Raw genomic sequence first — 26397 nt, 5'->3', positions numbered from 1 at the left:
CTCATTTTCTCCTTATTATCTTTCAATTGCTCAAGCTCTTGATACCACTTAAAGTGGACATTAGCTCTTCGCAGCCAGTGTGTGAATGCTTTTTCTCCAAGCTTTCATTACGTGTATTTTCATTTAGTCTCATTACACCACGTGTCTTTCTCATGAACTTCTTATAATGCCTTTATACAAGTCTGTGTATGCTCTGCCGTGGTGAGGAGTGAGAAGACAAACGGATTTCTTGAAAAAGCTGGCTCAGGTGCTCTGTGGGTGTAAATGAGAAGTATTTAGGGCTAGAAAGTGATTTTACTTACAGGAGCTGGCTCTTGAGCTCTCCAGAACTAAAAAGCCCAAAACCACTAAGAAGAAACTCAGCTTTTGTGCTTGTCTTTGGCACGAAAGCAAAACTGATTAAACTCCAGGAGGAGCAAGACTTTCTGTTCATAATCAGCCTTGAAGTGGAGATGGGAGTTGAGAGCTTTGTTTTGGGGTAGAGGGGAGGAAGATTTAAACTTCTGTATGCTTTGGGAAGGATTACAGTGACAGTGAATTTAATACAGTTTTGCAGACTGATTCATATCCTGGAAGGAAAACTCTTCTCAGTTACCATGTTCCTGTAGGGTTTAATTCAAAGAAGCTCAAAACAGTGTAGCTCCAATGCAGCAAAACTCATAAGCACCTGCATGATTTTGACATATGAGTAGTGATCCTGTGGGGCATCTCTGCTCCTTACTGGAATCTGTGGGATCAGGGTTTTCTTCTTTAGGTTGGATTTGGGACTCTTCTCACCCAAAGGTCCAGACTAAGGGGCCTCACAGGCTGCTTTGGTTCTGGAAACTAGTTTTCCTTGTACTGAAACAGATCACAGTTAATACTCAGTGTGGGAGTTTGGAAGTCTCAAGTATAGATAAAATATTTGCTATTTGCCCTGGAGGGAGATGAATTTCTTTTCCAGGTCCCTGCAGTGATTTCTCCCCCCCTCCAATTACAAAGGGGATTAATACTTCAGCTACAGTTATCTCAATATCTCGTAGCTCAGACAGATGAATACAACCTTCAACATTTTATGGGATCAGATTTCTTTTTAATTAAAGCAGCCCTTTGTTTCACTGTGCCTCTAAAAGTCTTATTTATCATTCAATCCTTTAGAAGTCTCTCAGGAAAATAATTTCCTGCTCCTGGTTTTACTGAGCCTTTGGATCTCCTATCTCTTGTCACCTGTAACAAAGTGCTGTAGGAAGGAGCAGTGCTGTATTGCTTTCATGTTCCCCATCAGCTCTGATATGGATGGTTGTTATAAAGCTTCATACATAATATATGCCATGTCTTAAAGCAGCCCTGTAAACGACTGTACAGCTGTAAAGGTTTCTTAACTCAACCAGCCTCGAGCTACCAGCTATAAAAAGGCAGTTAAGCAGATTAGCATTAAAACTACCTGGTGAGATGAAAAATGGGGAGGCAGAACGGCCTAATGATGGATCCTTGGACTGTGACCAGTCACGTGGGGAAGTCACCTTTCTGTGCCTCCAACCTGCAAGCGCTGGCACTAATCATTTTTGGGAAATTTCTCTGTAATCCTGTGGTTTGCCCCCACAAGGGCCACCTCTCAGCACACACAGGGAGGATTTTCCAAGCAGTCCAAAGGAAACGCTGACCCTCTCCAACTGGGTCTGAGTTTTCTCGGTCTCCTTTGAAAGTGCTGCCTTTGCTGTGCAAATGCCTTTGAATGACTTTGCATGCTGAGTTTTCTGCCTTTTTTCTACGGCAAAGCTGGGGAAAAGCCTTTGGAGCCTGTTCTGCCAGGAAATGCAGGCCCATCCCTGTCCAGAAAGCTTCTACTGGCCTGATTTTTTGGAAACTGGAGCTGAAAATCAAGTGCACTTTAAAGCTTGTCTTGAGGAAAATCAAATTCCTTTCCTACCTTGACACCCGTTGTTATTCAGCAGTGGAGGAATGTGAATTCTCTGCCCCATGCTGTCACCTTGATCAGATCTGGATCTGTCTCCATGGACATTTCTCACTGCTCCCACCCTACCACTGCACTGGGCACAAGTAATTTTATAGGAATAGAGGGACAGAAAAGTTACAGAGTCACAGAATGGTTTGGGTTGGAAGGGACCTTAAAGATCATCTCATTCTAACCCCTGTCAAGGGCAGGGACAGTTTTCCATAGTCCAGGTTGCTTGGACCCCTATCCAACCTGGCCTTGAACACTTCCAGGGATGGGGCATGGAAATGATGGAAATATCCCCAAAATAAAGACATTCCCCCAGGAAAAAAAAAAAAATCCCAATTCTTTCTTTAAGAAAGCTCTCTTGGGTCCATCCATTGAGATATCCCAAATATGTGACAGGGACACTGCACTGCCCAGTTTAAGAAGGCATTGTCACATGAACTTTCATCCCTGACATTGCTTTTCAAACAGAAAATATTTTCCCTGTCCCTGTCTTGGCATCTCTTCCAAAGCTCCCTTTGCCACAGCTCCTACTTTTCACTCTTTGTTTATGCTAATAGCTAATGAGCTGCCTTTGGTGGATCCTGGACAAATAGGATATTTCATAGACAGTAACATAATCAATTAATTGACTGCAATCATGATTTGTTTACCTAAACAGTACTTTAAATGCAATGCTTGTCAGCAAGCATTTCCTCTTGGCAGGACTGTGCAACATCCTTTTGTTTATAAGGAGGCAGTTTGAAGGACCTTGAGATGAGGACTAAGAAGATTTGTCAGGGTAAAACCTTCTCTCATTTTGCATTATGAAATTGTAGATGTGAGCAAGAAAGCAGAAGTTGTTTGCACCAAGAAAACAAAAATGTGGTTTGTGTAAAGAATTGTGTTCCTTTAGATAAAAACTTTTTGTCAGAGTATTAAAACCTATTCTTTTCCCAAAACACCATGCCAGGAAGCTTTTACATTTTTACCTCACACTTATAATGAGAGGTGATCAAAAAGCAAGGAAGGAGGGGAATTTGTTCACGTTAAAATGTCAGAGCTGTTGGAAGCACACCTTCCCCAGTGAAGAGCCTGAAAATCTTGTCCAGTGCCAGGGAAATATCACCTGTGTCTACCCTCCTCTTGTTGTTTCCATTCTCGAGGCAAAGTCTTGTCCATCCAGCTCACAGCTGGCCTCTTCCCAAGACCATTGGCCATGTCCACCTTGGTCTCCTCTGAGATTAATGAGGTATCTCTCTATCCCCAGAAAAAGACGTAATTTGCAGTGCAAAAAGACTGAAAATGCAGCCTACCAGGGTGGCACTGATGTGGTACATCCCTCCCTTGGGAACCTGGCAGAATCTCCTAAGGGTTCTTGAGGTTGAGGCTTGCTGGAATAATGTTGGAGAACCATGCAGGACTGAGGAAGGTAAATCCATCCTCAGTCACACTGTGTACAAAGGGAAATCCTTTTTTCAGGGAACAACCTGGTTCAATCCAAAAGAAAACCTGGAAAATCATTAATATCTATGGTGTGAGAAGAACAAGCTGGGAAAGTATTTTTTTTTTCACATTGCAGCTGAACCCCCAGAAAAGCAGGGCTGGCATGAATGTCAGAAATTAGGAGATATCTGGATATGCCCACTGGAAAACAGCTCTGTCCAGAGATCCCACAGTAAATCCTGGCCTCCAGCAGTGCCAGTTTATAAAATCAAAAGGGAATCAGCAATTACGTTGAATTGCATAAAATCTCTGTCTCATGAAATGTCACCAGCTCTCGCTGAGCACATTCCATGCTGTGTTTTAGGGTAGCAGATCAGTTCCAGCACACAAATCAGAGTGTTTGACTCAGATGACACACTTGGTGCCTCAGGGCATGTTCTTCTCCTGGCACTGTGGGCTCTGTGTGAGGATGATGCACACAGCCAAAATCCAAGGGTTTTTTCCTCATGATCCTTCTTATATGTGAATTATGGAAGAGTAAAGCCTTTGTTGTGCCCTCTGGGATCCACCAAAATCCAAGTCACTCTTAACTGATGGGATACTCAGGAAAGAGTCCTGGGTTTGGGGCCTGAAGTTGTATCTCATCCCCTTAAGAGGAATTTCTGAGCAGCCAGGATGGATGCTGTGGATTTTCACCCTCTCTACGTGTGGCAGCAGCTACAACTTTTTTCTAAGCTTGAATTTTTTTGGGGGTTTGGCTGCAAGTTCGTGACAGACGTAGGAGCTGAGTCTCTCTGCAGGATTTCAGAGCAGGTGTGAATTTCAAATAGAGCAGATGCTGCTCTCAGACCAAATCTTCCTGAGGCTCCTACAAGCCTGGGGGGTGCCTGAGTGTAACCAGACATGTCCTGAGCAGGCTTATTGAGAGTCTGAAAGTGGAGAAAAGGTTATCAATGTCATAATAAAAGTAAAGACTTCGAGGAGCTCACTTGATCCTGGAGTCTCATCCACAGCTGGTTGCATCCTCTTGGGATTCTTAAAAATGTTTGTACATTCCTAAAACCTGTTGTTTGCAATAGGAAATCAAAGAGGGATTAAAATTCTTAAATATGTTTATGGACTTGGATTTTAATTTGTCTGGATTTCAGTCTCCCATCTGTACAGTACTTCCTTTCTGCAGACAAAGTACAGAATACTTATAAGGTACAGAATATGGCATTTCTCAGCAGTGAATTCTTCAAGCAGTCTATAAAAGCAGGGCATTATCCCTCTTTTCATTTTAGGGAAGGGGAAACTGAGGCACAGAGGCTGCCACTTGTCAGGGGTCAGCAGTCTAGGGTAAAACCATGCTCATCTGCAGGCAGGACATGAACTACCAAGGGGGCATAGGCTGAAATGAAATCAGAAAATTCACTTCATGAAAAAACTATGTTTCCTTCTTTACTTATAAGCCCACAGCCTTGTCTTGCTCAGCATAGTTCCAGTAAGAACAGTATTTATACACCTTCCCTCCTGATCCCTGCACTGAGATACTCAGTCCTGAGCTCATTATGACCTTAAATATGTTACCTATTACCTTTAATGGCATACAGTAGACTCCTCCACTCATATGCATCCTTATTAAATGTGCTTAGCAACCTGGCAATGAAGAAGTAGAACCGTCAGCCTCTTCAAATTAAAATAAAAAATCAATTATGCTCTTAGGGGCAGATGGAGATTAAGCTGAATACAATGTACAGTTACTCTGTTGTGGAAACCGAGGCCTTTATGTGCAATTAGTGGCATTTCATTCTTAATCTTCCTCCTTAATACAGGAGGAGCCATTAAAAGAGCAAAAGCCATCCACAAGCCTGTTTCATAGTCAGCTTCACAGAGATGCTTCCAAATGCACCATTTTCTTCTTTGTACTGAAAAAGAAAATCCTCAAAATTACTGACATGATCTTTTAATACTTTGCTGTGAATTTGGGGGTGGTGGTGAGTGGGGCTGGAGGGAGGGAGGAGAAGGTGGAATGGGTTTTGTGGAATGGCAAGATTAGGTTTTGTTGCATGGTGAGATGTTTGCCAGAGAAATTTTGGGCACAAATTGTGTTGTTGGTGGGATTCAGGGCTGTTGTGAGAATGTGCCAGGGCATTTCTACCCACAGCTGACCAGCTCCTAAATCCTATTAAGCACCAGACCCATGGAAATGCCTGAGCTGGCTTTTGAGGGCACCATGCAAGCAGGGCACTCACTCAATATTTCACATCCTGTGATACAGAATTCACTCCACGTGCAGCAATGGCAAGAAATGCAGATCTGATGCATAATTTACATTTTAATAAAACGTGAGATCCTGGTCATCCTTGTTAGTTAGAGATTTTGGTCTTGTTCTGCCATTACAGAAATTCCTGTATGAAAGGGGAAGGATATGGAGAATTTACTTGTTTGACATCACAGAGCTGGGCAGAAACACCCCTGTTAAGTGAAAGCTATAACCACTGTGCTGCATCTGAGGTCTAAATCCATTTCCATTGCCACAGCCTTTCCCTGGGACAGCATAGCTGTGTGTAAGAACTCAGCTCCTCCTGCCTCAGTTTCCCCAACCTTCCTTCCCAACACCAACTCATAGAGGCTAAAAACCAGGAGGCTTTTTCCTGCCAAGGCAAACCCTGTAAATACTTGAAATAAATAAAGAAGCTGTTAGTAAATGGTAGAAATGAGCAAGTTTTTGGTATGAGAGTGGATCTCTCCTGTAGTGCTGGCACAATCAATAAGGCTCATAGCTGTGAGCCTCAGTATTGAACCTCAGCTGTGATTTATTGGGTATAACATGTGCTTCCTTTTCATTTACTGCTAAGGTGGAAGAGCTATTGTTTAGCACAGAGACTATGCTTTCTGGGCATTCCTGAGCTGCAGGCATGAGGTACTGGCTCAGATTTTCCAGTTAATATTAAAGCCAGTTATTGCCTCTCTGCTGAATTGCCACAACCCCTACACAGTGATTTCTAATCAACAGGTGATAAAAAATAAATAAAATTGGGTAAGTAAACTGCTTTGGGCTGTGGAGTTGTGGTGTTGATCTCAACGTGGGGTGTTTGTCCAGGGCAGGGTCTGCAGGGCAGCTGCTGCTGGAGGCTGTGGGGTTGCCTGGCCCTGAAACCTCCCAGCTGAGAGGAGCTGATCCCTTTTCCCTGTTATTCCTCGAGTTCCTGCAGGAGAAGGGCTACACCAAGGGACCTTTCCCCTCTCCAGGGGGCATCTTGCCTCTGCAATCACTGCACACAGGGCTGGGGCTGCCAAGAGGTGCAAAGCCTGTGAGACCATAACCCCATGAATATTTGATGCATCCCAAGAAGCCAGTAATCTCTTTGCTGTTCACAGCACTAGAGAAGCAGGACTTTTACTGTGAAGCATAAAGAGGGAGTTTAAATTTTGGATTGACTTCACTTATGCTAATCTCTTCTTTAGATCATGCCTTAAACACCTGCCTTCAAAGCTCAGATACATCAGACAAAAAAAGGTATCTGAGAAATTCAGCCTCAATGTGATCTCCAGGAGATGGCACTGTGAAACAAGGCTTTCAGCATCCTAATGCCACCTCCCAGGGACCAACTTCTCTCTGAGTTAGGGCTGATGGATAAAAAGAAGACAAAGGTGTCAGTGAAAGCCCTGGCCCAGGGACTGTCCTGAAATAAGGACCTGATGGTGTCTTTACGTCCTGTAAAGATCATGATAAGGTGGGGTGAAAACTGTGAAACTTAAAAGCTGAAGGCCACAGTTTGTTGAGAGGAGAGGTAAAATGCAGAGCAGCTTCACTGGGAACCCAGGAGAAGTCCCAGGAGATGTGTAGGGCAGAGAAACTAACAGGAGCTGCATGTGACTGTGGAGGTGCCCCAGGTGATGTCCTGGTGATCTCCTCTCTGACACCAAGCTCCTGTTAGACACTCTCCATCCTTCAGCTCACTCAGGCTGGACACTGCTGACAATCCCCAAATAACTCACCAGAGTCAGCTGCCCAGCCCTGCCCCTTTTCCAGTGCAGGGCAGCTCGGTGTCAGCATCCCAAAAGCAGGCAAACATCTCTGAAAGTGGAGATAACCACTTGCTTTGGGTTGAAAGGAAACCTGGCTGCCACCAAGGCACTTCTGCCCAGTCTCATTATCGTGGCTGAAGCTCCAGAGCCTGAGCTTTGCCATTTTACCTGTGGAAGGGTTGCCTCAGATCCCTCCTTTTCCACCATCTGCAAGGCTAATGCCATTTACTCCCTTATGAACACAAATGTCATCTCAGCACCATGTGAAGCCTGTGGGATGCTCTGAGTCCTTCAGGCACCTGCTTAAATTTGGGCCAGAAATGGATGACCAAATGCACCACCACCTACAAATCCCACAAAGTCCCCCAGGGCATTTATCTTCCCAAACCAGGAGAAAAGAGAGAGATTAGGACTATTAATGCCAGAACATCTCTGTCTGTGTGTGTGCTTGTGTAGGGGATCTTTTTACATCTTCATCTATCTTCCAAAACCCTGAACCTGCTGAAGGCAACAGCCTGGAAAATGGGAAAATTTTTGTGTCTTAATAATATCCTGCAGATCAGGAACTGCTGATCTCTGATCTAAAGTAATGGGACTGTCTGAATTTCTCTAGGTTGGACACTTTTCTCGTGTTCTGCTGTGGAAAATTTGGGATGTGAACAGTTATATCCTTTGGGGGTGATCATCAGTGGCAAGGGCAGATGGATGTTCATAGCAGCTTGGGCATGTGGTGCTCAGGTAAATCTCCTTTTTTTATCAGTGCTGTTTGCATAAAAGTGCTTTAGTTGAAAACAACACCAAAATTCAGATGTGAAACTTCTCTTTGCAATTTAAAATACAAGTTCAGGTGTCAGGTGGTTGCCAACAGATGTGGCACTAAGGAGCATGAACAGCAGTGAAATTAATGTAGTTGCTTTAGATCAGTGGAAGAAACATCCCTGAGTGTCACTGACTCTGAAACTGGAGCTGATCTCAGTGTGTTTTTTCTGCCAGGGCTTAAATCTATTTTACATCTTGGGATACGACACTGGGACAATTCAATATTTCTCAAAGCACTTCTTTTTTGTCCCAATGATGTTCTCAAAGGTAGTATTAAAATGAAATCTCTCCACTATTACTGCAGTTCATGTCCATTGAACCAATTTGTATTCTCAGCTATGAGCAAGATGGAAAATCTTTGCTGCCAACAGGAGCTGTTAGAGTCATCTCCACATCAGACCTGATATAAATCTGCACCTTTTCATTGATATCTGAAAGCTTTGTTGTAGAAGCCACTTAGAAAAGTCCCAAAGCAATTTTGTCCCTCAGCTTTAATTACTTTTCTTTCATTTTCCAAACCACCCCTTTGGACACCATCCACAGACCTAATTTAGATCCCAAACTCTTTGGACAAGGAGAATTCTTTCTTCCACATCTCCCCATACAGGGCCAATTGCACTGTCAGTGCTTCAGAAATAGTCTCTACATAAAACAGAAAGAGGCCAGGACAGAGAAAACCAAGGTCAAGAGGGAAGAAGAAGCTCCAGAGAAGGCAGTGGAACTAAAATTTCTGAGAAAACCACTTAAGCATGAATGGAAATAAAGCACAAAGGCATCTGGTGTTAAAGGAAAGGAGATGAAGAAACACCTGAAGTGCTGTGAGAGCCACTGTGGCTGTGTCCCTAAACTGGAAGATGCCACCAGCTTTAGATGAAAATAGGCTGCAGCCAGAGGAATCTCAGTGTAAACTAACTCAGAGCAGATTAAAAGGAGAGAGAACACAGACATGGTGTTTGCAGAGCATCTTTCTTTCAAAAGTAGGTTGAAATTTTGAAAATGTCACCATGCTGAAAATGTCACCCACTTCCACAATCATCTGGGGAAACAGGACTTCAGTGCTCTCCTGGCATCTGGTTGGGTTTTTGGTCTTATTTTGAAGTTCTGACACTGTTCCCTTGATGTTTTGAAATCCTATCCAGCCCAAAGTCTGAAAACAGGAACTGCTTGATTTGTATGTTTTCCAGGAAATCTGCTGGAACAGGAGAGGCTGAGCCCATGCCCATGGCCTCTCAGAGACAGAGTGTGAATGGCAAGAACATGGATTGTGGTGAAGAAAGACTGTCGGTGTGCAAGGGTGTCTATGAGAGGCTGCTGGAAGAGAAAGGGATTGGAGAGAGTGGAGGAGAAAGGGATTAGGGAGGTTCAGTGATGAATCCCCGGCAAGAACCAGTGAAAAGTTCTGGTGCTTGCAATGGGGCAGAAAAGAGCTGGGGTCACCTGTGGGGAATCAGTGTTGGCCCAGGTGTGAGATCACCCTCCCTGCAGCACTCCCTGCCCCTGCAAGAAGGGATGCTCACGAAATCAACCTGGAAACTTCAAACCTCGGCTCGGAAATGACCAGAGAAAGGCAAGTGGAGACAGCACTTGCATCTGAGCCTGAGGGGTGATGTAAATTTGGCAGCCCCGGCGTGGGGATGGACACAGCAGCATTTTAGATTAATTTTAGGGTGGAAAGGACAGAGCCCAGGACTGGCTGTTGCCTCGAAACAGGGCTGCCCCTTCCCTCCGCTCTGCTCCAGACCTGTTGAATGTCTGTGCCCTGCACCAACCCCAACGCCGAGGATGCTCCGAAAGCATCCACTTGAATCCTCAATCGTACCGCGGTGCGACCCCCGCCTGCCCGCAGGGAGAGGGGAGCTGGGGCTCCAAAAACCCCCATCAAGATGCCTTATGCACACCCCGAGCAGGGCTGCAAGAGGAGGGGCAAAAACCCTGCAAAATTCACTCCCAGCCCCGCTGCTGAGCAAACCGGGCTGGGGGAAGCTCTGGGATCTGCCGGCGGTCGGAGCATCCCGAGAAACCCCGGCTGCGCTGGGGGGATTTTCCCCATCCGACCCACCCTGGGGGATTTTTCCGACCCTCCGCAGAGCAAGACCAGCCGGGGCGGGGGGCAGTGGTGTCAGGCGTGATTTTCCAGCCCTGCAGAGGGGCTGATTTTCTCGGGAGGGAAGGAAAGAATATCCATCCAATGTGCAAAACCCCGCAGTGTGCCCGTACGTGCGAACACCCCCGCAGCAGCACAGCCGCGCACACCGTGCAGAGCGACTCCGCCGCGAATCCCCGGCAAGCGCCGAAGAAAGGAAAAACCATCAAATAACCCGAAAGGAAAAACACATCCAATAACCTGAGGAGCAAAGGAGGGAAAGTTGTGCGTGTCCCTGCGCTCCGGGAGGGCGGAGGGTGCCCACCAGTTGATTTTGCATCCTGCCTTGTGCCTTCGCCGGCTTTTCTTGAGCTTTTTTATTTATTTTCTGCAACAGGGAATAAGCAGGTAATGCCGGAGCCCTGCGAAGCGGAGGGAACGGGCGGGCTGAGGGATGCGCCGCATTTTTCGCTCTCCCTCCTTTCCCCATCTTCTTTCCCCATCTCCCTCACTGGAAGTTTCTTGGCGACACGGAATGAGGAGGAAAAGCGAAAAAAAAGGTTGCGGGGAGCGGCGGGGAGGGGAAGCCGGCAGGCAGCGCTCCGCTGTCGAAGGCTTTATGGTATTTTCTGGCATTTAACGCGCGGGCGGCCAGCCCGGGGTCCCGCTGCGCGCTGCCCCGCTCCGCGGAGCGCGGCCGAACCGCGGCATCCCCTCCACGAGTGGGTTCCATCCCTCCCATCACCCCGAATCCGCGGCTCGGGGCGCGGAGGCACCGCGGGCGCGCAGCGCGGCGGTGTGGGTTGGGGATGCGCGCACGGTTATTTTTACGAATTATTATTATCTTTTAATCCCTTTTCTTGAAACTGATGGAAAAGGTCGCCGAAGGAGTTGGCTGCTAAATATTGAGGGGAAGAAAAAAAAAAAAAAAAAGAGAAAGGAAAAAAAAAAAAGCCCTAAAAAGAGCGGCAGGCATGCGCACTGCGCGGATGCCATATTGGAATGAGTCTGCCGCGGGTGCGGGCGCAGGCACGGCTGGGCTCCGCTCCGCGCAGCACCGCGCACCGCGCCGCGGGGAAAAACGGGGAAAACACCCCCAAATAAGCCAAACTCGCACAGGTAAGGCACCGCACCCGACAGCCCCCCCTCCCAGCCCCTCCCGGCTGGCATTTCTCTTTATTTTATTTATCAGCTTTGGCAGCGCTTGGGTGGAGAGACTCGCTTTCCCCTTCCAAGATATATTAAAAATCCTCATTTTTTTTTTTTTTTTAAAAACATCAGGGATGGGCGTGGGTGTTTTTTCTCGGCCGTTTTCCAGCGGGCAAGCCGGCGGTGGAGTTGGTGAAGTGCTGATGTGCCGGGCTGAGCCCCCGGCCGGGACAGCGCTCGGTGCGCGGTGTGCTGCCCGGTGCGCCCGCGGGCTCCGCGCTGCGCTCCGCTACCATCCGATCCCATCCGCTCCGATCCGCCGCTCCGCAAACGCGCGGGGCTCGTGTTTTACCTCAACCGATTGCATTTTTGATGCTCTCGTTTCTTCTCCCCCCGCCTCTCTCTTCCCCCCTTTTCTCCTCCCTTTTTTCCCTCCTTTTTTCTCTTTTTCCCTTTTCCCATCTTCCTTTCCCCATCTGTTTTAAAAAAATAATTTTTTTTTTCTTTTTAAAGTAATACCTGTCGCTTTTCCGCTTTCCTGCCAAATGCTCGTGCGACCTCCTTTCAGATTTACGAGGCTGATGCACATCGCTCAGAAAGAGTTATTTTGGGTGTGCGGGTGGGTTTCTTCTGGATCTGCGGGGGAAAAAAAAGCTGCTGCAGAAAGCGAGAGGGAAGGGAGAAAAAAAAAAAGCGAAAAGAGAAGAGAAGAAAGCAATCAGCTGTGCCAAAATGTGCAGCCCTGATCTAGACATATTTTCCCGTAGCGCTCCCGAACTGCGGTAAATGAATATTTATAAAGCTTGTTCAACATGGCGGGTTAAGGTGTCTTTAAAAACTGAAAATAAACATTTTGAGAGGAGGGAAAGAGGGAAGGCGGCGTGCCACGCGTTTGGTTCAACTCTCTTTTGTTGCTCGCAGAGGTGCGCTGGAGAATTCCGTGCGGAGGGATGAGGATGGGATCCGAATTTTGGGTCCTCCCTCCGCTGGACTCCGCGGTGGGAAAAGTACAGAGGCATTTGTGTGTGCTTGGAAGGAGTTGGGAGCGCGGCCGATTTGCCTTTGAATGCCAAAATTGCAGGCGTGCCGTGAGGAAGAAAAAAATAAAATAATAAAATGCGCCGGGAGACGGAGCGCTGGTTTATTTTGCATTAGCAGTAGACGTGTCGTGGGATGAGATGTCCTGTTGGAGCTGTCAGACCTTCCTGGGTTCAATCAGCTGGGGTGGTTTTTTTTTTTTGCTTTTTGCATGTTTTTGGTTAGTAAAAGCTCTCTTGAATTGCTCCGCAGGGGAATTTGGGTGGCAAACAAGTGACTTGGGCAGTGCAGCCTGCATCTCTTTTGCAGAGAGACCCTAAAAACCCCACGGTGACAGAGGTGAATTCACGGCTTTTGCAAAGCAGAAGGAGTTTGCAGAGAGTTCTCAGGGAGTTGTTTGTGCCCTTCCTGGCTGCCTTTCCCAAATGTGTTTTCCAGGGCAGTGGAGGAGTGAGGCTGCCTCAGAGGCAGGGAAAACTTCCCTGTTTCTGTGCAGGGAGCACTTCGTTGCTGCTGTTCAGGGCTTGTTTCACCGTGGTTGTGAGATGCTAACTTGGGAGCATCTTGTGTTTCCAAGTGTGGGAAGCAATGGGATGCTCCAGCATCGCAGGCTGTCAGTGCCTGGGTGTGGATGGAGGAGCCAGGGAGAATCTAAGAGTGGCTGAAGAGCTGATCTGCTGCTCATTTATTTCCCTGTGCCTCTTGGAGATGCTCCCCAGAACCTCACTCTGGTTTTATTTTGGTGATGCTGTTTGCACATACAGGGTGAGGTTTCTCATTCCAAAAAGGCTCTGATCCATCTAGCCACCCATTTTCCCCTCCTTTCTCCAGCCCCTGCCAGGACCAAGCTGGCTCAGGGATCCAGCAAACTCTCATCAAAGGATATGGTGGTGGAGAGGGGGGCAGAGGAGAAGATGGGGATTGAATTGTGATTTCTTATCAAAATAGCAGAAAAAGGCATTAATTATAAACAGAGAGGCTTGGAAGGCAGCTGTCAAACTGTGGTGGGACTCGGGTGGCAAAATCCAAGAGGTGCAGTGGAAAGGTGTCAGTCAGTGGGGTTTTCTTTGTGGTGGGAATAGATGGAACCATTGCAAAAGGAGAAGGTATCTCCCCCCTCTGCCCCCATCCATCTCTCCATCCCCAACTTTGCTGTCCCTTGGACAGGACAGCTTCTAAAATCAGTTTGTGCCCCTGGTGCTCCGTGGAAGGAAGTGGTGTGGCAGAGTGAGCTGGTGTGTGACAGAGAAACAGCTTCACCTGCTTGTGTGATGGGGATGTGGAGATGGAGGGGATTTGAGAAGGTCATTGCAGATCCCTCTGAACCTGGGGCAAACCTTCTCCAAGGAGTTTCTTCCTGCATTGGCAGAGAAGGGTGCTGGCCAGGATTTACTGCAATTTGTTTTCCCTCCCTAGAAGGCTTTTGGTGAAAACAAATTTGATTTTCTTTGCTGGTGGCAAAGTAGGAGCAGGTGAGGCAGGTTCTTTGTCTGGGGTTGGCATTGTTGCCTGGGTGAGCAGGGATGCAAGTGGCTTTTTTTCACCTCTTTTTTTTATTTCCACTCTCTCCAACAGATTATTTATGAAAAGGAAGAAAATATCCTCACAAGTCTAATAACTTCAGTGCTTATAAAGGATTAGGTCCTAATAACTCCTGCGATAAGATGGAGGCTCGGTGTAATCTGTTACTAAGTGAAAATCTAAAAGCCATTTAAATAAATGCAGCAAAGAGCTATCAAGAAACTGGTACCTTGTAAACAGCAAGGAAATACCTTTTTAACGATTTTAAGGGATGCACATGGTAGTGGGACAGTATATACATTATAAGCAAGACAGTATAATTTCATTTCTGTATTGAGAAAGCATTTGCAAGTATTCAACAGATGTTACATGTGGCAGAGGTGGAGAGTGTGTTTTGCACAGATGTAAGAACATCTGCAGAAGACAGTATATCGTTATATAGCTGTGATTATGAGTGATAATTGACTGGCTGGACAGGCAGTTGATGTTTTAATGAAGCTTTATTAAAACTCCATGGAAGTGTTACTAGAAATAGGGTAAACACCACAACTGTCACCACTTCAGACTGGGGATGCTTTTTCCCCACTCCTGGCTTGTGTTCTGCTGGGCTGGTGGCCCATGAAACAGGACACTTGTATTTTGGGTCACTGTTTGTGACCTTTCAGAGCCATGGGATGCTGGGCTGATAGGAGCATCAGTGAGGGGATGTGGTGTTGGGACAGGACATGGTAGAGACATTGCCATCTTGTCTCTTCAACAGGTTTGGGAAGAAATTCTTAGCTGTGAGGGTGATGAGGCCGTGGCACAGGGTGCCCAGAGAAGCTGTGGCTGCCCCTGGATCCCTGGAAGTGTCCAAGGCCAGGCTGGACAGGGCTTGGAGCAATGTGGGATAGTGGAAGGTGTCTCTGCCCGTGGCAGGGTGTTGTAATGAGATGATCTATAAGGTCCCTTCCAGCCCAAACCATTCTGTGTTTCCATGAGTCTTCACAGACTTCTTGTTGGTTAAATTCATGTTGTTGAGGGGTAAGCAGAGGCATGGAGAGCATCTGAGGAGGTTCACAGGGATGGTGATGGTTGAAGGAGGTGGTTGGTCCCTGACTGTCCGAGTGACAAAGTAAAGGAGTTGTGGAAAACTTCAAAACTTGTGACAAGTAGCCAACACTTGAAGCAGAGGAGCCAGAGGTGTGTTTCTGAGAGCTCACAGGAAAAAAAATCGTGTGGGGACCACAGGGTCCATGTTTTAGATGACCTGAAGGTGTCAGAAGTATTTTATTACTACAAAAAATGACGCAGAGTATATCAGCTAGTGCAACAGGGTTCTCAGTGCTGAAAATGAAGTGCTGTTGATAATAGTGATGCCACCTGCAAATATGAGTTTGTTCTGTCATTGTAACATCTGGTCCCTGGGGGGAGCAGGGCTTTTTAGGATTAGAGTAGCTGATGGTATCTTGTCAATATTTAAAACTCATCATTTGAAACTGTTGATCTTCGCATGGCAGACCCTGATGAAACCTGTCAAATCCATCCTGTGGGGATTTTTTTGCCAAAAGATTTCTCTTTCCTATATTTTCTGTGTCTTGGGGTATGACTCCTACAGTGGTTAAAAATGTTTGAGTTGCAAAATAAGGAAACAGAAGTAAGAGCAAAGACTTCGTCACTGACATTTAAAAAACTCCTGAAAAAGTTTATTTTGAGATTGGCCTTTTGTAAGACCTCAACAAAGCATTCTTGTGAAGGCTGATTTGGAAAATGTGTTCAGTTACTCCCATTTTTATGAATCAGAAGTGTTGCTCTAAAATTAAATGGTAATAAAAAGAAAGGAAAAAACCCAAACCAAGCAATTCTTGACAGCTGACCCACAGATCCATTCTGAGTAGGTGTGAGGCTTAAAAAAAGGTATGTGCAGAATCCTTGCTATTTTTACTCCCAGTTCCTGCTTTCATGACTAATACTCTTAGCATCACTGGGTGGCTTGTGCAAAGTACTCCTCTTTACTCCTCTGGGTAAAGTTCTGAGACCCAGTTGGAATATAAGTTATTAGAAAGTCTTGCATTTATCTGCCTGGCAAGGAAGTGGAATCCCCTCCACTAAAATCTAGGAGGTGACATTGTGTTTGCCCCTGCAGTGTAGGAGATCAGGCAGGACAACCACAAGCTGAGGATCCCTAAAGTCTAAAGGGTCATAAAGTCCCTTGTGGAGACTTTTGGGTAGAAAGCAATAGCTTTTCCTGTTAAAAATACACCTTTAAAGAATTTTCAGGGAAAAGCAAAAATTAACTGGTTCTTGGCAAGTGTTTTGAACATGGGAGCTCGGTGCAAGTGTAAGATCAGAGTCCAAGGTGCCTTGTTGGGATGGTGGTGAGGACACTAAGCCTGGGTGTTTTGCAGCAGTTCTCATGTTCATGTGACAGGGAATCCCATTTGCTTTTTCTGGGAGAAGTTGGGTGGAATTAGCCCTGGAATTGTAGGACTCTGAGTTAAAATGTCTTGTGCAGTTTGGTTCTGGATGGACCTTGGCAGGGGTGTGCTGGCTGCCCCTGCATGTGCTTGGTGAAGGGAAGAGTCCTCCTCTTCCTGCTGTTGTACCATGGGGTTGGCTGGAGCTGGCTGTGAGGGCTGGATCTTTTTTTAATGTTTCTTTTGTTGGCAGATTCTGCCAGTCAGTGAAGCTGCTTCTGGATGTAAAGCACTGACAGGGATGTAAGTGCATGTAGGACTAAGCCCAAGTGCTGATCAGCTGTGCTGTTTGAATGAACTAAACAGTGCCAACATCTAAAATGTCATTTTTCCTAAAAAGTGTTAAAAATGGGATGGCAGATGTTTCCTAGATTCTGGTTTGCATCTTGTATTTTTTTTTTTTCTTTGAAAAACAGCCCTGACTGCTGCAAAGGCATAGAAGGCAGAACTGATTGCTCTGGACAATGGGAGTTTGGTTGATGAGGCACTTCTGAATTGGGCTCTAAATTAAGTCCGTGAAAACAGTGTTTTGTGTTTCCTGCTGGGTGACTTCTGTCACTGGGCTGATTGGTCCCACTCAGGGGGCCTTAGTGATTAATTTGGTCCATGTGGTTGCTGTTTTGAGGTGATAAGCATCAGATGATGTGGGTTGGAACTCCATGATTTAAGGTCCCTTCCAGCCCAAACCACTCTGCTCTGTGATTTTACCTAACGAGATGAGATGTCTCAGGATGATAAAGCAGCTCTGTGTCTTCAAGTTACCCATCTCAAAGTCTTCCTGGTTTCAGCTTAATTTCAAACACAGAGGTGGGAGAAGACAGCGTTGCACATGGTTGTTGCTATGCTTCTTCCTTGTACTTCCTTCTCCTGTCATAAATGGCATTGAGGACATTTCCCCAATCTTCTTCATGGTCCTGATTCATCTGAGAGCTTTAGAAGATGCCCAATCTTTAATATGCTGTATTTCCAAGTAGTTGGTATATGTTGGGTGCTCAACATGGGTCGTCTGTCTCTCTTTCCTTAATACTGCTGGGCTTTTTGCTGTAAACATGTTAAGAGTCTCTAATTAGGTTTATTTTACTTTCTGTTATCTTACTACCATTTATCTCTGCGTGTATTCTGGGCTCTGGAGCATGCCAGGTAGGGAGGATGAGAAAATTGCTTTGTGAAGCAGGTTTGTCTCTGTTGGCAGCAAAAGTGTGATGCTTTTGGCACACTTTTGGCAAGAAAAGACCAGCTGAGTTACAGGGGCTGCCACCACCTTGCATCATCCCTTCTCCAGAGAAGTTTAGTTCCTGTCCTTCTTTGACTTTGAGGTGGACAATCCAGACCATCCCTGCTCTGGTGGTTCCCTGGTTTCCTGTTTTTGCATGTTTTCCCTCCAGGCTCACTCATTTATTTTCTGCTGCTGTACAAATACTGAGTTAAAGAGCAGAAGGATGAGCCCTGTTGAGTGGCTCTAGCAGGAGGGCTGGAAGGGACCTTGGACAGACCATCCCTTACCCCAGGGCAGGATTAACTCTGCCAAGATCTGTTTCTGGACAGATCCTAACTCCTCCAAAAAGCGGAGTTCTGTGCCCTTCCCACAGTCTGTACTACTTCACCAGATTTGTTATAAGTGATTTCTTCTCATGCCCAAATCAAATGTCTCTTCCCTGCAGTTTAAACTGCCTTCTTCAATCCGCCAAGAACATGGAAAACAGATTATATTCTTTCCCCATTCAGCTGTTTTTTATGTATTTGAATGTTGTGAGCATTCCTAGTTCTCCAGAGTACATGGGATTTGTTTCTTCCACCCCAGAGTGCAACACAGAGCTGTTCAAAGCAGTAAATTTCCCTTATTAAAATCCTGTGGGGTCTTCAATATGAAAGAGAAATTGTCACTTGATATAACTGAAAACATTTGGTGAGGGAAGCTCTCAAATAAATAATAAAAAGCCCTCACAGGAATTTGGAATAAAAGGTCCTTAAAAGGTTTCCAACTGGTACTTTGTCTGAGAGGAGAGACAGGCCCTTTTTCTAGGAGGTAGAACTGTTACTTGATGTGTTCAATAGCCCTTTTGAATGAGCCTGCATTGCATTGTGCAGATGCTCAGGGATGTAAATATTGTGGCAGGCTGCCACTGGCAGTGCATCCTGGATCAAATCCCACAGGGATAAATCCCCCTTCATCCTGCTCCATGAACAGGACCAGCACCACATGGCATCTGAGCATCTCCTTTGACCTGGTTTGGTGGAAGATGTCCCTGCCTGTGGCAGGGGGGTTGGAACCAGATGATCTTTGTGGCCTCTTCCAAACCAAACCACTGTGATTCAGCTAGTTTGCTGGGAAATTGGGATATTTAACATCTTAGCAGGTGCTGGGTAAGAAAAAGAACCCCTGGGAGGTGGCTCCTCTCATCTGAACTTCAGGTGTCTGCGTTGGACCACTTAAATCATCCTTTGGACATGATTTTTCTTGGCTTGGTTTAGGCTGGATATCAGGAAAAGGTTCTTTACCCAGAGGGTGGTTGGGCACTGGAGCAGCTCCCCAGGGAATGGTCACAGCACCAAAACTGACAGAGTTCAAGAAGTGTTGAATGCTCTCAGACACATGGTGGGGTTTTTGGGCCAGGAGTTGGAGTTTGATGGTTCTGGTGGATCCTTTCCAGCCCAGGACATTCTGTGATTGTCTGACACTGCAGCCCTGCTGCCACTCTCAAGTGTCACCTTGCTGAGAGGTGGGACCAGCTCCAGTCAAAATCTGTTGCTGGATTTTGGAGGGGCCAAAATCAATCCCAGATCACCGGGAAAGCAGTGGAATTTATTTCTGCACTGTTCAGGACTCAGCATTACATTGGCACACCTGATTCACTATTCAAGCAGAAGGTTTCAAGGAGGCAGCATCTTTTTTGTGTTGTGTATGTCGATATCAATTAACAAACCATACATTAGAGGGAGAAAGTAAGTTTTTCAGGAGTAACTTTAAGGAAGAGCCCTGTGATGCTGGATTAGTGTGTGAGTAAGGGACCTCTCCCTACAGGGGATTACACCAAAGGAAGAAAACTCAGGATGGAGTCGGGAGGAGGTGAGAAATGTAAAATTGTGAGAGGAAGCCAGCACTGGCACTTGTAAAAAGAGCCAATATTGATACAGATGACAAGGCAGCACGCTGGAGATAAAGGCAGGGCTGAGACTGACAGCCGTGGGAAGAAGGAAATAAAAGAGATTCTTTATTATATTGCCTGGCTTTTCCTGCCTGTGAATTAAGAGCCTGGATCTGAATTAAATACCAAGGGAATGGGAGCTGCGTGGGGGGAAGAATCGGATCAGTTTGAGCCACCACTGTGCAGAAACAATGAGCAAGGGATCTGAAAACAGGGAATTTCCCCCCTCTCTGCTCTTTCAGATGCATTTTATAGAATTCCCCTTTGTGCTCCTGCCTGGTGTAGTGTCACCTTGAGCCTCTTTGGGTGCTGTTTCCCATCATCTTGTTCCCAGGCTGGCAGTGTGGCTTGTGGTCCTTGATTTGGTTTCCAGTGGATTTCACTCTGGTTTCCAGTGGATTTCCCACTGACAGAGGAATTGGAGTACAGTGGTGTGTGCTGCTTGTGTGATGTTGATGATTGCAGGCCAGCCAGTGTGCTACTGTTAACAGTATGGCTGGGGACTCTGTTTGAAGTGTTAATTAGCAGCAATTAATAAGAAATGAAAAATTAATACCCTGTGTCAGCTTTCTTTGCTAGTTAGTTATATCAACACGAAAGCTCAGAGCTATTTTGAAGCTGTTGTTTGTATAAGAGTTTTGTCTTGTTCTCACATGGTGTTGGGAAAATACTGAAGTGCTCTCCTAGCCTAACTTGTAAACTAGTTATTCCCAAAATAAAAATACAAGCTATGGTCTCTGATAGATCCAGTTTATTTGGATGTGGATGGTCTCAACATGATGTTTCAAAAAATGCATTTAAAAATACATTAATACAGCAAAAAATACATTAAAACAGAGTTAAAAACCCCAAAAATGTTGGTAGTGTTGCTGAATGTGGCTCAGATATTCTGCATTTCCCCCTTTTAATTTTAGTGGGTTCAAACCCAGCCCCAGATGGAGCCACTGTGGATGGATCCCAGTCATGTTGCAGACACCTTGGGCAGGTTCCTGCTGGTTTGCCCATCCATTTTCCATTTCTGATGGGAAATTCCCTGATCTAGGGAAATGAGCTCTTTATAGGTCTGGTGGCAGGTTTGGGGCTTGGCTGTGTATGACAAAACAAATACTGTTGTTGTCTGATTGAGCACCTTCAGCTTATTATCAGCTCATAACTTCATTTTATCAGCATCTAGAAGCATCACAAGATTTAACTACAACACCAAGAGGATTATGTTTCTTCTTGGTATTTGTATTTTAACCCCTGAGCTCTCTTTAAGGTGATGGATTTGTTGTGTTTAAAATTGATCTCTCTGTTTCTCTCAATTATTTGGATATTTTTGGTAGACCCAGGTTACCTTCCATCATTTTCTGGTCCCAGGCAAAAATGAAAACAGCCAAATCCACCCAAGGTTTAGCTTCAGCTGGGATCTCCCCTCATCTCACATTTAACAAGCCTGATGTAAAATCCTGATAGTTAACTAATTTATTATTAATGCTATTTACGGAAGTGTTCTCTACCAAAGGAGAAGTGGGTTTTTTTGACTTTCAGTAAACTGATTACTTATAGTTTCATGGTTAATTGAAACTTAATATACACTGGGGATGAGTGATGTGTATGTTCTGAGGTTAGCTGCACTCAGAATACTCGGAGTCTATAATATACTTAATTCATTAGCAGTCTCATGTCAACAAAGAATAAAGATGAAGTGCTGTAGTGGCCATGGCAGTGGAAAAGGGTATTTGTGAAGTACTTAAAGTCTGCTGAGGACTTTGTGAAGAGACCTACAACCATATGGCTCTGAGCTGGTTTATGATCTTCATTTTTAATTTTTTTTTTCATTAGTAGATTCCTTTGGGGTGGGGAGCACAAATTTCTAACTTTGCCTGAACAACCTTCAGATGGGGGTTGAATCGCCTGCAGTGGTAATTTGCTTCCAGCAGTGATTTTTTTGTGAAACACCCGTGGTTTTTGCAGGTTTTAATTGCAGTTGTGATTGCTCCAGCAGACAGTCCCACCACGGTCCAGCTAATGGATATCAGACACTTGAAATGCTCCTCATATTTTTCAGTTCTTCTGTAAGTGCTCACACACATCCATTTCTTCTTTTAAATTGCCATCGGAGCAGCCTTAAAAACTGGGAGTGAGAAATCCACGGCAGAACACTCTCCTCCTTTCTATTTTATAACCATCATATCTAGTCTTCTAGAATATGCCTCCAGAGTAGTAAAAGTTGAAAAAATCCCATATATTTTTACAATCTTATTACATCCTGCTTTGCCTGGCCTCTGGCAGTAAACTTCTTTCCTCCTTTTAGTCACACTTCTTGCAGAGCATTTGGTGCTGCCAGCACAGTCCTCTCTGTCATGCAGGATTTGGAGGCTCCTTTAATAAGCAGGACCAGTCCTCCCCATCAGATATTCTGGACACACACCTCCCCTACTGCCTGTTTTTGCTTTAGCATATCTTGTGTGAATAGCTGGTTCCCTCTGTGCCCATAACCACAGCTCTTGGTTTCTGTTTTTCAGTCGTCCTTTGGCACCTCGTAATTCATCAGCATCTCAGAGTTTTGCTGAAAAGCTCACTTTGGAGTTCTTTTTAATCTACTCCTGAAGGTGTATCTCGGGGTATTGCTTGTCTGGTGGCTTAGTGTGGCTGGAAATACAGTTCTCATTTAGTTTGATGTCTGAGGCAAGATCTGGTCAGCCTGGATGCCCTTTCTCATACAATTTTTCATTTCAGTGTGTTTTATTCCACTTTGAATTTACTGTGGTCATTCCTTCTAGAAGAATCTCCTCTGCCAACATAACTCAATTTAAAATGAGTTCATGTTTGCTACCCTGCATGTTAAAACTGGTAGTTACCTTAGGTCAGTCCTCATTCAATAAACAGTTGCAGCCATCACTGTTCCATGAGGGTATCTGCATTTTGCCTGCTCAGTTTTATTTTCTAGAGTTACTCCAGTCTTTCTCTCGTGAGTATTTTCACTTCAGTGTTTCCTCTGTTTCATTATCACAAATCTCCCCCCCTTGGAAGTTTGAATATTTATGGAGTGAGATACATCTCACACGGTGTTAGCCATCAAAAAGCTGGAAATCAAGGGCTGAACTTGCTGGAGGATGGTGGGGTTGACATTTCCTACCTTTTTTTGTTATTTTTTTTTTTTTTAGCAAGCCTTGTGCTGCCTGATGGGCTGGTCCTTCCCTCTGTGTTGGTGGCACTGGGAGCTGGAGGGAACTTTGAGATGTGAAGCCTGTGGATGCTGTTTATGACCTCGTTATCTTCTCTGTTGTCATTATTGTTGATACTGCTGTTATGATATTATTGCCACTGAGGTCCTTTCTTGTGGTTTTCATGCACTTCCAGCTTCAGCTTGGAGATGAGCAGGTGGAAGGGTTACCATCAGAGAGCCATGGAATTGTTTAGGCTGGAAAAGACCTCTAAGGTGTTTGATACTAGCTGTATCAGGATGGGATGACATGAAAACTGTTGGGAAAGGCTGAGGGGGTGGCTTGGTGTAGGCAGAACAAATCACTCACTGCTTTTTCCTGTTGTTTTTTTAGCTTGTCCTCCTTGCTGCAGGATGAATTAGGAAGGCAAAGCCTCTTGCTCTGAGCCATGGAGACGAGGGCATCCTTCCTTGCCAGCATGAGAGACACCCAGCACCTCTCCCCAGAGAAGGATCCCAGCCCAGCCAACGGAGATGGGGAGCAGTTTGATTCAGGTGAGCTCCTCTTCATCCTCCTGCTGCATCCCTGTCACTGCTACAGCTCCTCACAGGTAGAGCTGGGAGCCAGGGAGGAGCTGGGAATGCTTGCACAGCTCCTTTTTTGAGTCTTGTGGATTGGACTGTGACTGTGATGGATGGGAAACAGGAGCTTTTCTTCTTCTGGATCTCTTTGACAGTATAAGTGTCAGCTATTCAAAATTTAAAAAATTTAAACAAAAAGCCGTGGAAAACCTTTCCGAAGGCATCATTTGTGTTCTCCCAGCTTCCTCACCATTTTTTATCCTGTTGAAGTTTTGTGCTTAAGAGAGAAGAAATGAACATTGAGAAATTACAGCATTTCTCCTTTGTTTTTACCTTCTCCCTTGCTTCCTTCACTGGTTTTTTTTTTTGGTTTTTTTTTTTTTTTGAGGGCTTAAGGTCAGGAGTCTTCACGAAGGCTAGAGCAGCCAGAGGAGAGCTGGTCACAGGTTGTCCTTGTGCTCATGGGAATGACTGGATGTTTGCAATACTCTGGGATGGGCTCCTGGACGTGTGAGGATTTGCTGTGCTGAATTTGGGCATTCTGGGGTAGATACAGAAAAGCAGATGCTACATTCTGGTGATTTCTGGTGGAATTAGGTGCTTTAGCTTCCCATATCTCAGCCTTAACAGGAAGAGATTGTGTCACATGGTAAAGAAATAGATTATGGCTAGACCTAATCTACTTTCTGGTGCCAGAGTGTGAGATCCTTATTTATAGTAGCTTTTCCTTGCTTCTTCCTCAGCATGTCAGAAATTTGGCCACTCAGCCTTTAGTTTCTTCACTTCTTGTAGCAACTCTGATTTTCCCATTTCCTTGGACACCAGATCCTTGGATTTCTAGAGTGGACACATCCAGGCTGATGTAGTCACCACTGGCTCTAATTTTATTTGTGAGAAGCCTCTAAAATGAGATTCAGTTGGCCAACCTTAGATACTGTTTTGGGAATGAGAAGAACTGGCCTGCGACACCTAAATTTCTGTGGGGATAAGGATTTTGATGTTTGTCCTAAGGCCATACCAGAGGTTTGTGGTTGATCAGGTGTCTGTGTGCCTCCCTCTCCCCGCCTGTTGTGTGAGCATTTCAGTGCTCTATTCACTCAAAAAGTCATATAGGTGTATCTAGGTGCTATAAATAAGATGTCTAAGCAATTTGCCTTAAATACTTTCTCCTAGAGTGAAGCCTGGGAGGGGAAAAAAAATCTGTGTTTCTGGAGTCACAGGATTTGGGTCTTTTATCCCCTTTATTTTCCACAGCCGAACATCCCAGGGGGCTGTTAACAGCTGGAACAGTTGCATTTTTATAGTGTCAATGCATGAGCACTTTAAAGCCATTGAGAGGCTCACAGATAATGACTTGTTGATTTTATTTGCCATCCTGGGCTTGTTTATACATCACCGTATTGTAAACCAGCCAGCCTTGACTCTTTCATTAAGAAAAAGCTCTGGACCTAAGTACCAATAATTGGAAAGGGAGCTGATATGTAAAATAGGTTTAATGGCAGATTTATCACCTTTCAGGGTGTCCTGTGCTCCTCAGCAGTTGGGCTTTTCTGATGGATGAGGAGGTTTTTGTGCAGTCCTGTTGCATTTGTGGGTGGTTTTGGGTCCTTTTGGGTCCATCCCTGTGCCACACTGTGTCTGCTCTGCCAGAATTCCAGCAGGGAACAAAGTCCATTAAAAAACCATTCTGGAAACATACAGTCCCTTCAAAATTCGTTGTGATGAAATGAAGCAAAAATAAACCACTGATGCTGTGATAAATGAGTACTCTGACATTATTTTTATAGACCTTGTAAAAGTAATTTCCTGATAAAGTCTGCAGATAAAACACGGTAGAGGAGCCAGGCTGGTGATGTGTCAGAGAGGAATGAGCTGACAGGGAGGGGAGGCTGCAGCTCTCACTCTCTGGGCCTTGAAGCCTCTTTATTTGGGTTTAGAAAGGAGAGATCTGGGGGATATTTTGTTAAACAGGTGCTGTGGTGAGTTTTGCTGGGTGGCATGTGAAAGAAAGTGCCAGTGTGTGTCTCTGTGCTGGCCTGTGGCAGAGTAGATGAGGGTTAATAAGGTTGTGAAGCACAGCAGGACTTGATGCATCTATTTATATTTATTAAAAAGCTTTTGCCAAATTCTGGAGAAGACTTTGACCCCCCTGGAGACATTGCTTCTTGCAAGGGCTGGAAATTATACTCAGAACTGACTAAAAAACACTGCTCTGTGGAATGAATCCTTCCCATTAGACTGCTGAGGAATGCTGGAGAAAAGGAGATGTGCTGAAGGAGACACTTGCCTTGATTCACACAGGAGATGAGAGCAAAAACAGGAATAAAAACTGAGAGTACACAGACAGAGCATCCTGGGCTGAGGGAAATGGCTCATGTTCTAAAATGGAAGTGTCTGAGTAGGAGAGTAGAGAGCCCAGAGATGACCTGGAAGTGGTAGAATCACTGAATTACTTAGGTTGGGAAACACCTCTGTGAGTCCAACCATTCCACTAGAACTGCCAAAGTCACCACTAAACCTTGTCCCCAAGTGCCACATCTGCACGACTTTTAAATCCCCCCAGGGATGGTGACTTCACTACTGTCCTGGGCAGCCTGTCCCAAATGTCCTGTCCATGTCCTGAGGTGGAGATGCCCTTGGGGTTGTAGGAACAGCCAATCCCAACCCCACAGACACAGCTGGATGCAGGGAGAGATGAGGCTGAGGGGAAGATGCACCTTCTGCTTTTCCTGTCAGGTTCTCCTGACTTTGGGTGGGATGGGGATTGGTTGTGCTCAGGGTAAAAATTTGCTTAAGCAGTTTTAAGCTGGGATGGATAATCAAATCTGCCCATCTCCTCATGGACTAACATACTTGGTTTTAGAAGCTCAGCTTTGAAATCTCTGCACCCAGAGAGATCTCTGCACTCACTCTTCTCTATAACATGAACTCCACAGGGTTGCAGGCGTGAAGGCTGAAAAATATCCCTGTTCATCTAAATTGCCTGCCTGCGTGATACAGAATTTTTCCACCAAGCTCCTACCTTGTGCTGAAGTTGTGGCTTGTTGTTCAGTCAGGGTTGAACAAACCCCTCA

At 45.4% G+C, this 26397-nt stretch overlaps 1 protein-coding gene across 2 annotated transcripts in view; it reads left to right on the top strand.

Moving 5' to 3' along the window:
- Nucleotides 1-10452: 10452 nt before the first annotated feature.
- The window catches only part of SFMBT2 (Scm like with four mbt domains 2), a 103583-nt gene continuing 87638 nt past the window's right edge, over nt 10453-26397 (top strand). Inside the window, exons 1-2 of one of the 2 annotated variants that reach the window (XM_085082379.1) lie at nt 10453-10691; nt 23136-23296. In XM_085082379.1, the coding sequence (XP_084938505.1) occupies nt 23191-23296 (106 nt within the window). In that variant the 5' untranslated portion in view covers nt 10453-10691; nt 23136-23190. Of the gene's footprint in view, nt 10692-11274; nt 11403-23135; nt 23297-26397 lie in introns of those variants that run through there. The other variant, XM_085082369.1, reaches the window with a different exon arrangement.

The sequence above is a fragment of the Lichenostomus cassidix genome, chromosome 1Aa, assembly GCF_008360975.1.
Source record: "Lichenostomus cassidix isolate B80296 chromosome 1Aa, HeHo_3.0, whole genome shotgun sequence".
NCBI lineage: Eukaryota > Metazoa > Chordata > Aves > Passeriformes > Meliphagidae > Lichenostomus > Lichenostomus cassidix.
Note: the sequence above shows the minus strand (reverse complement) of the source record. Positions and strands in the feature narration are given on the sequence as shown.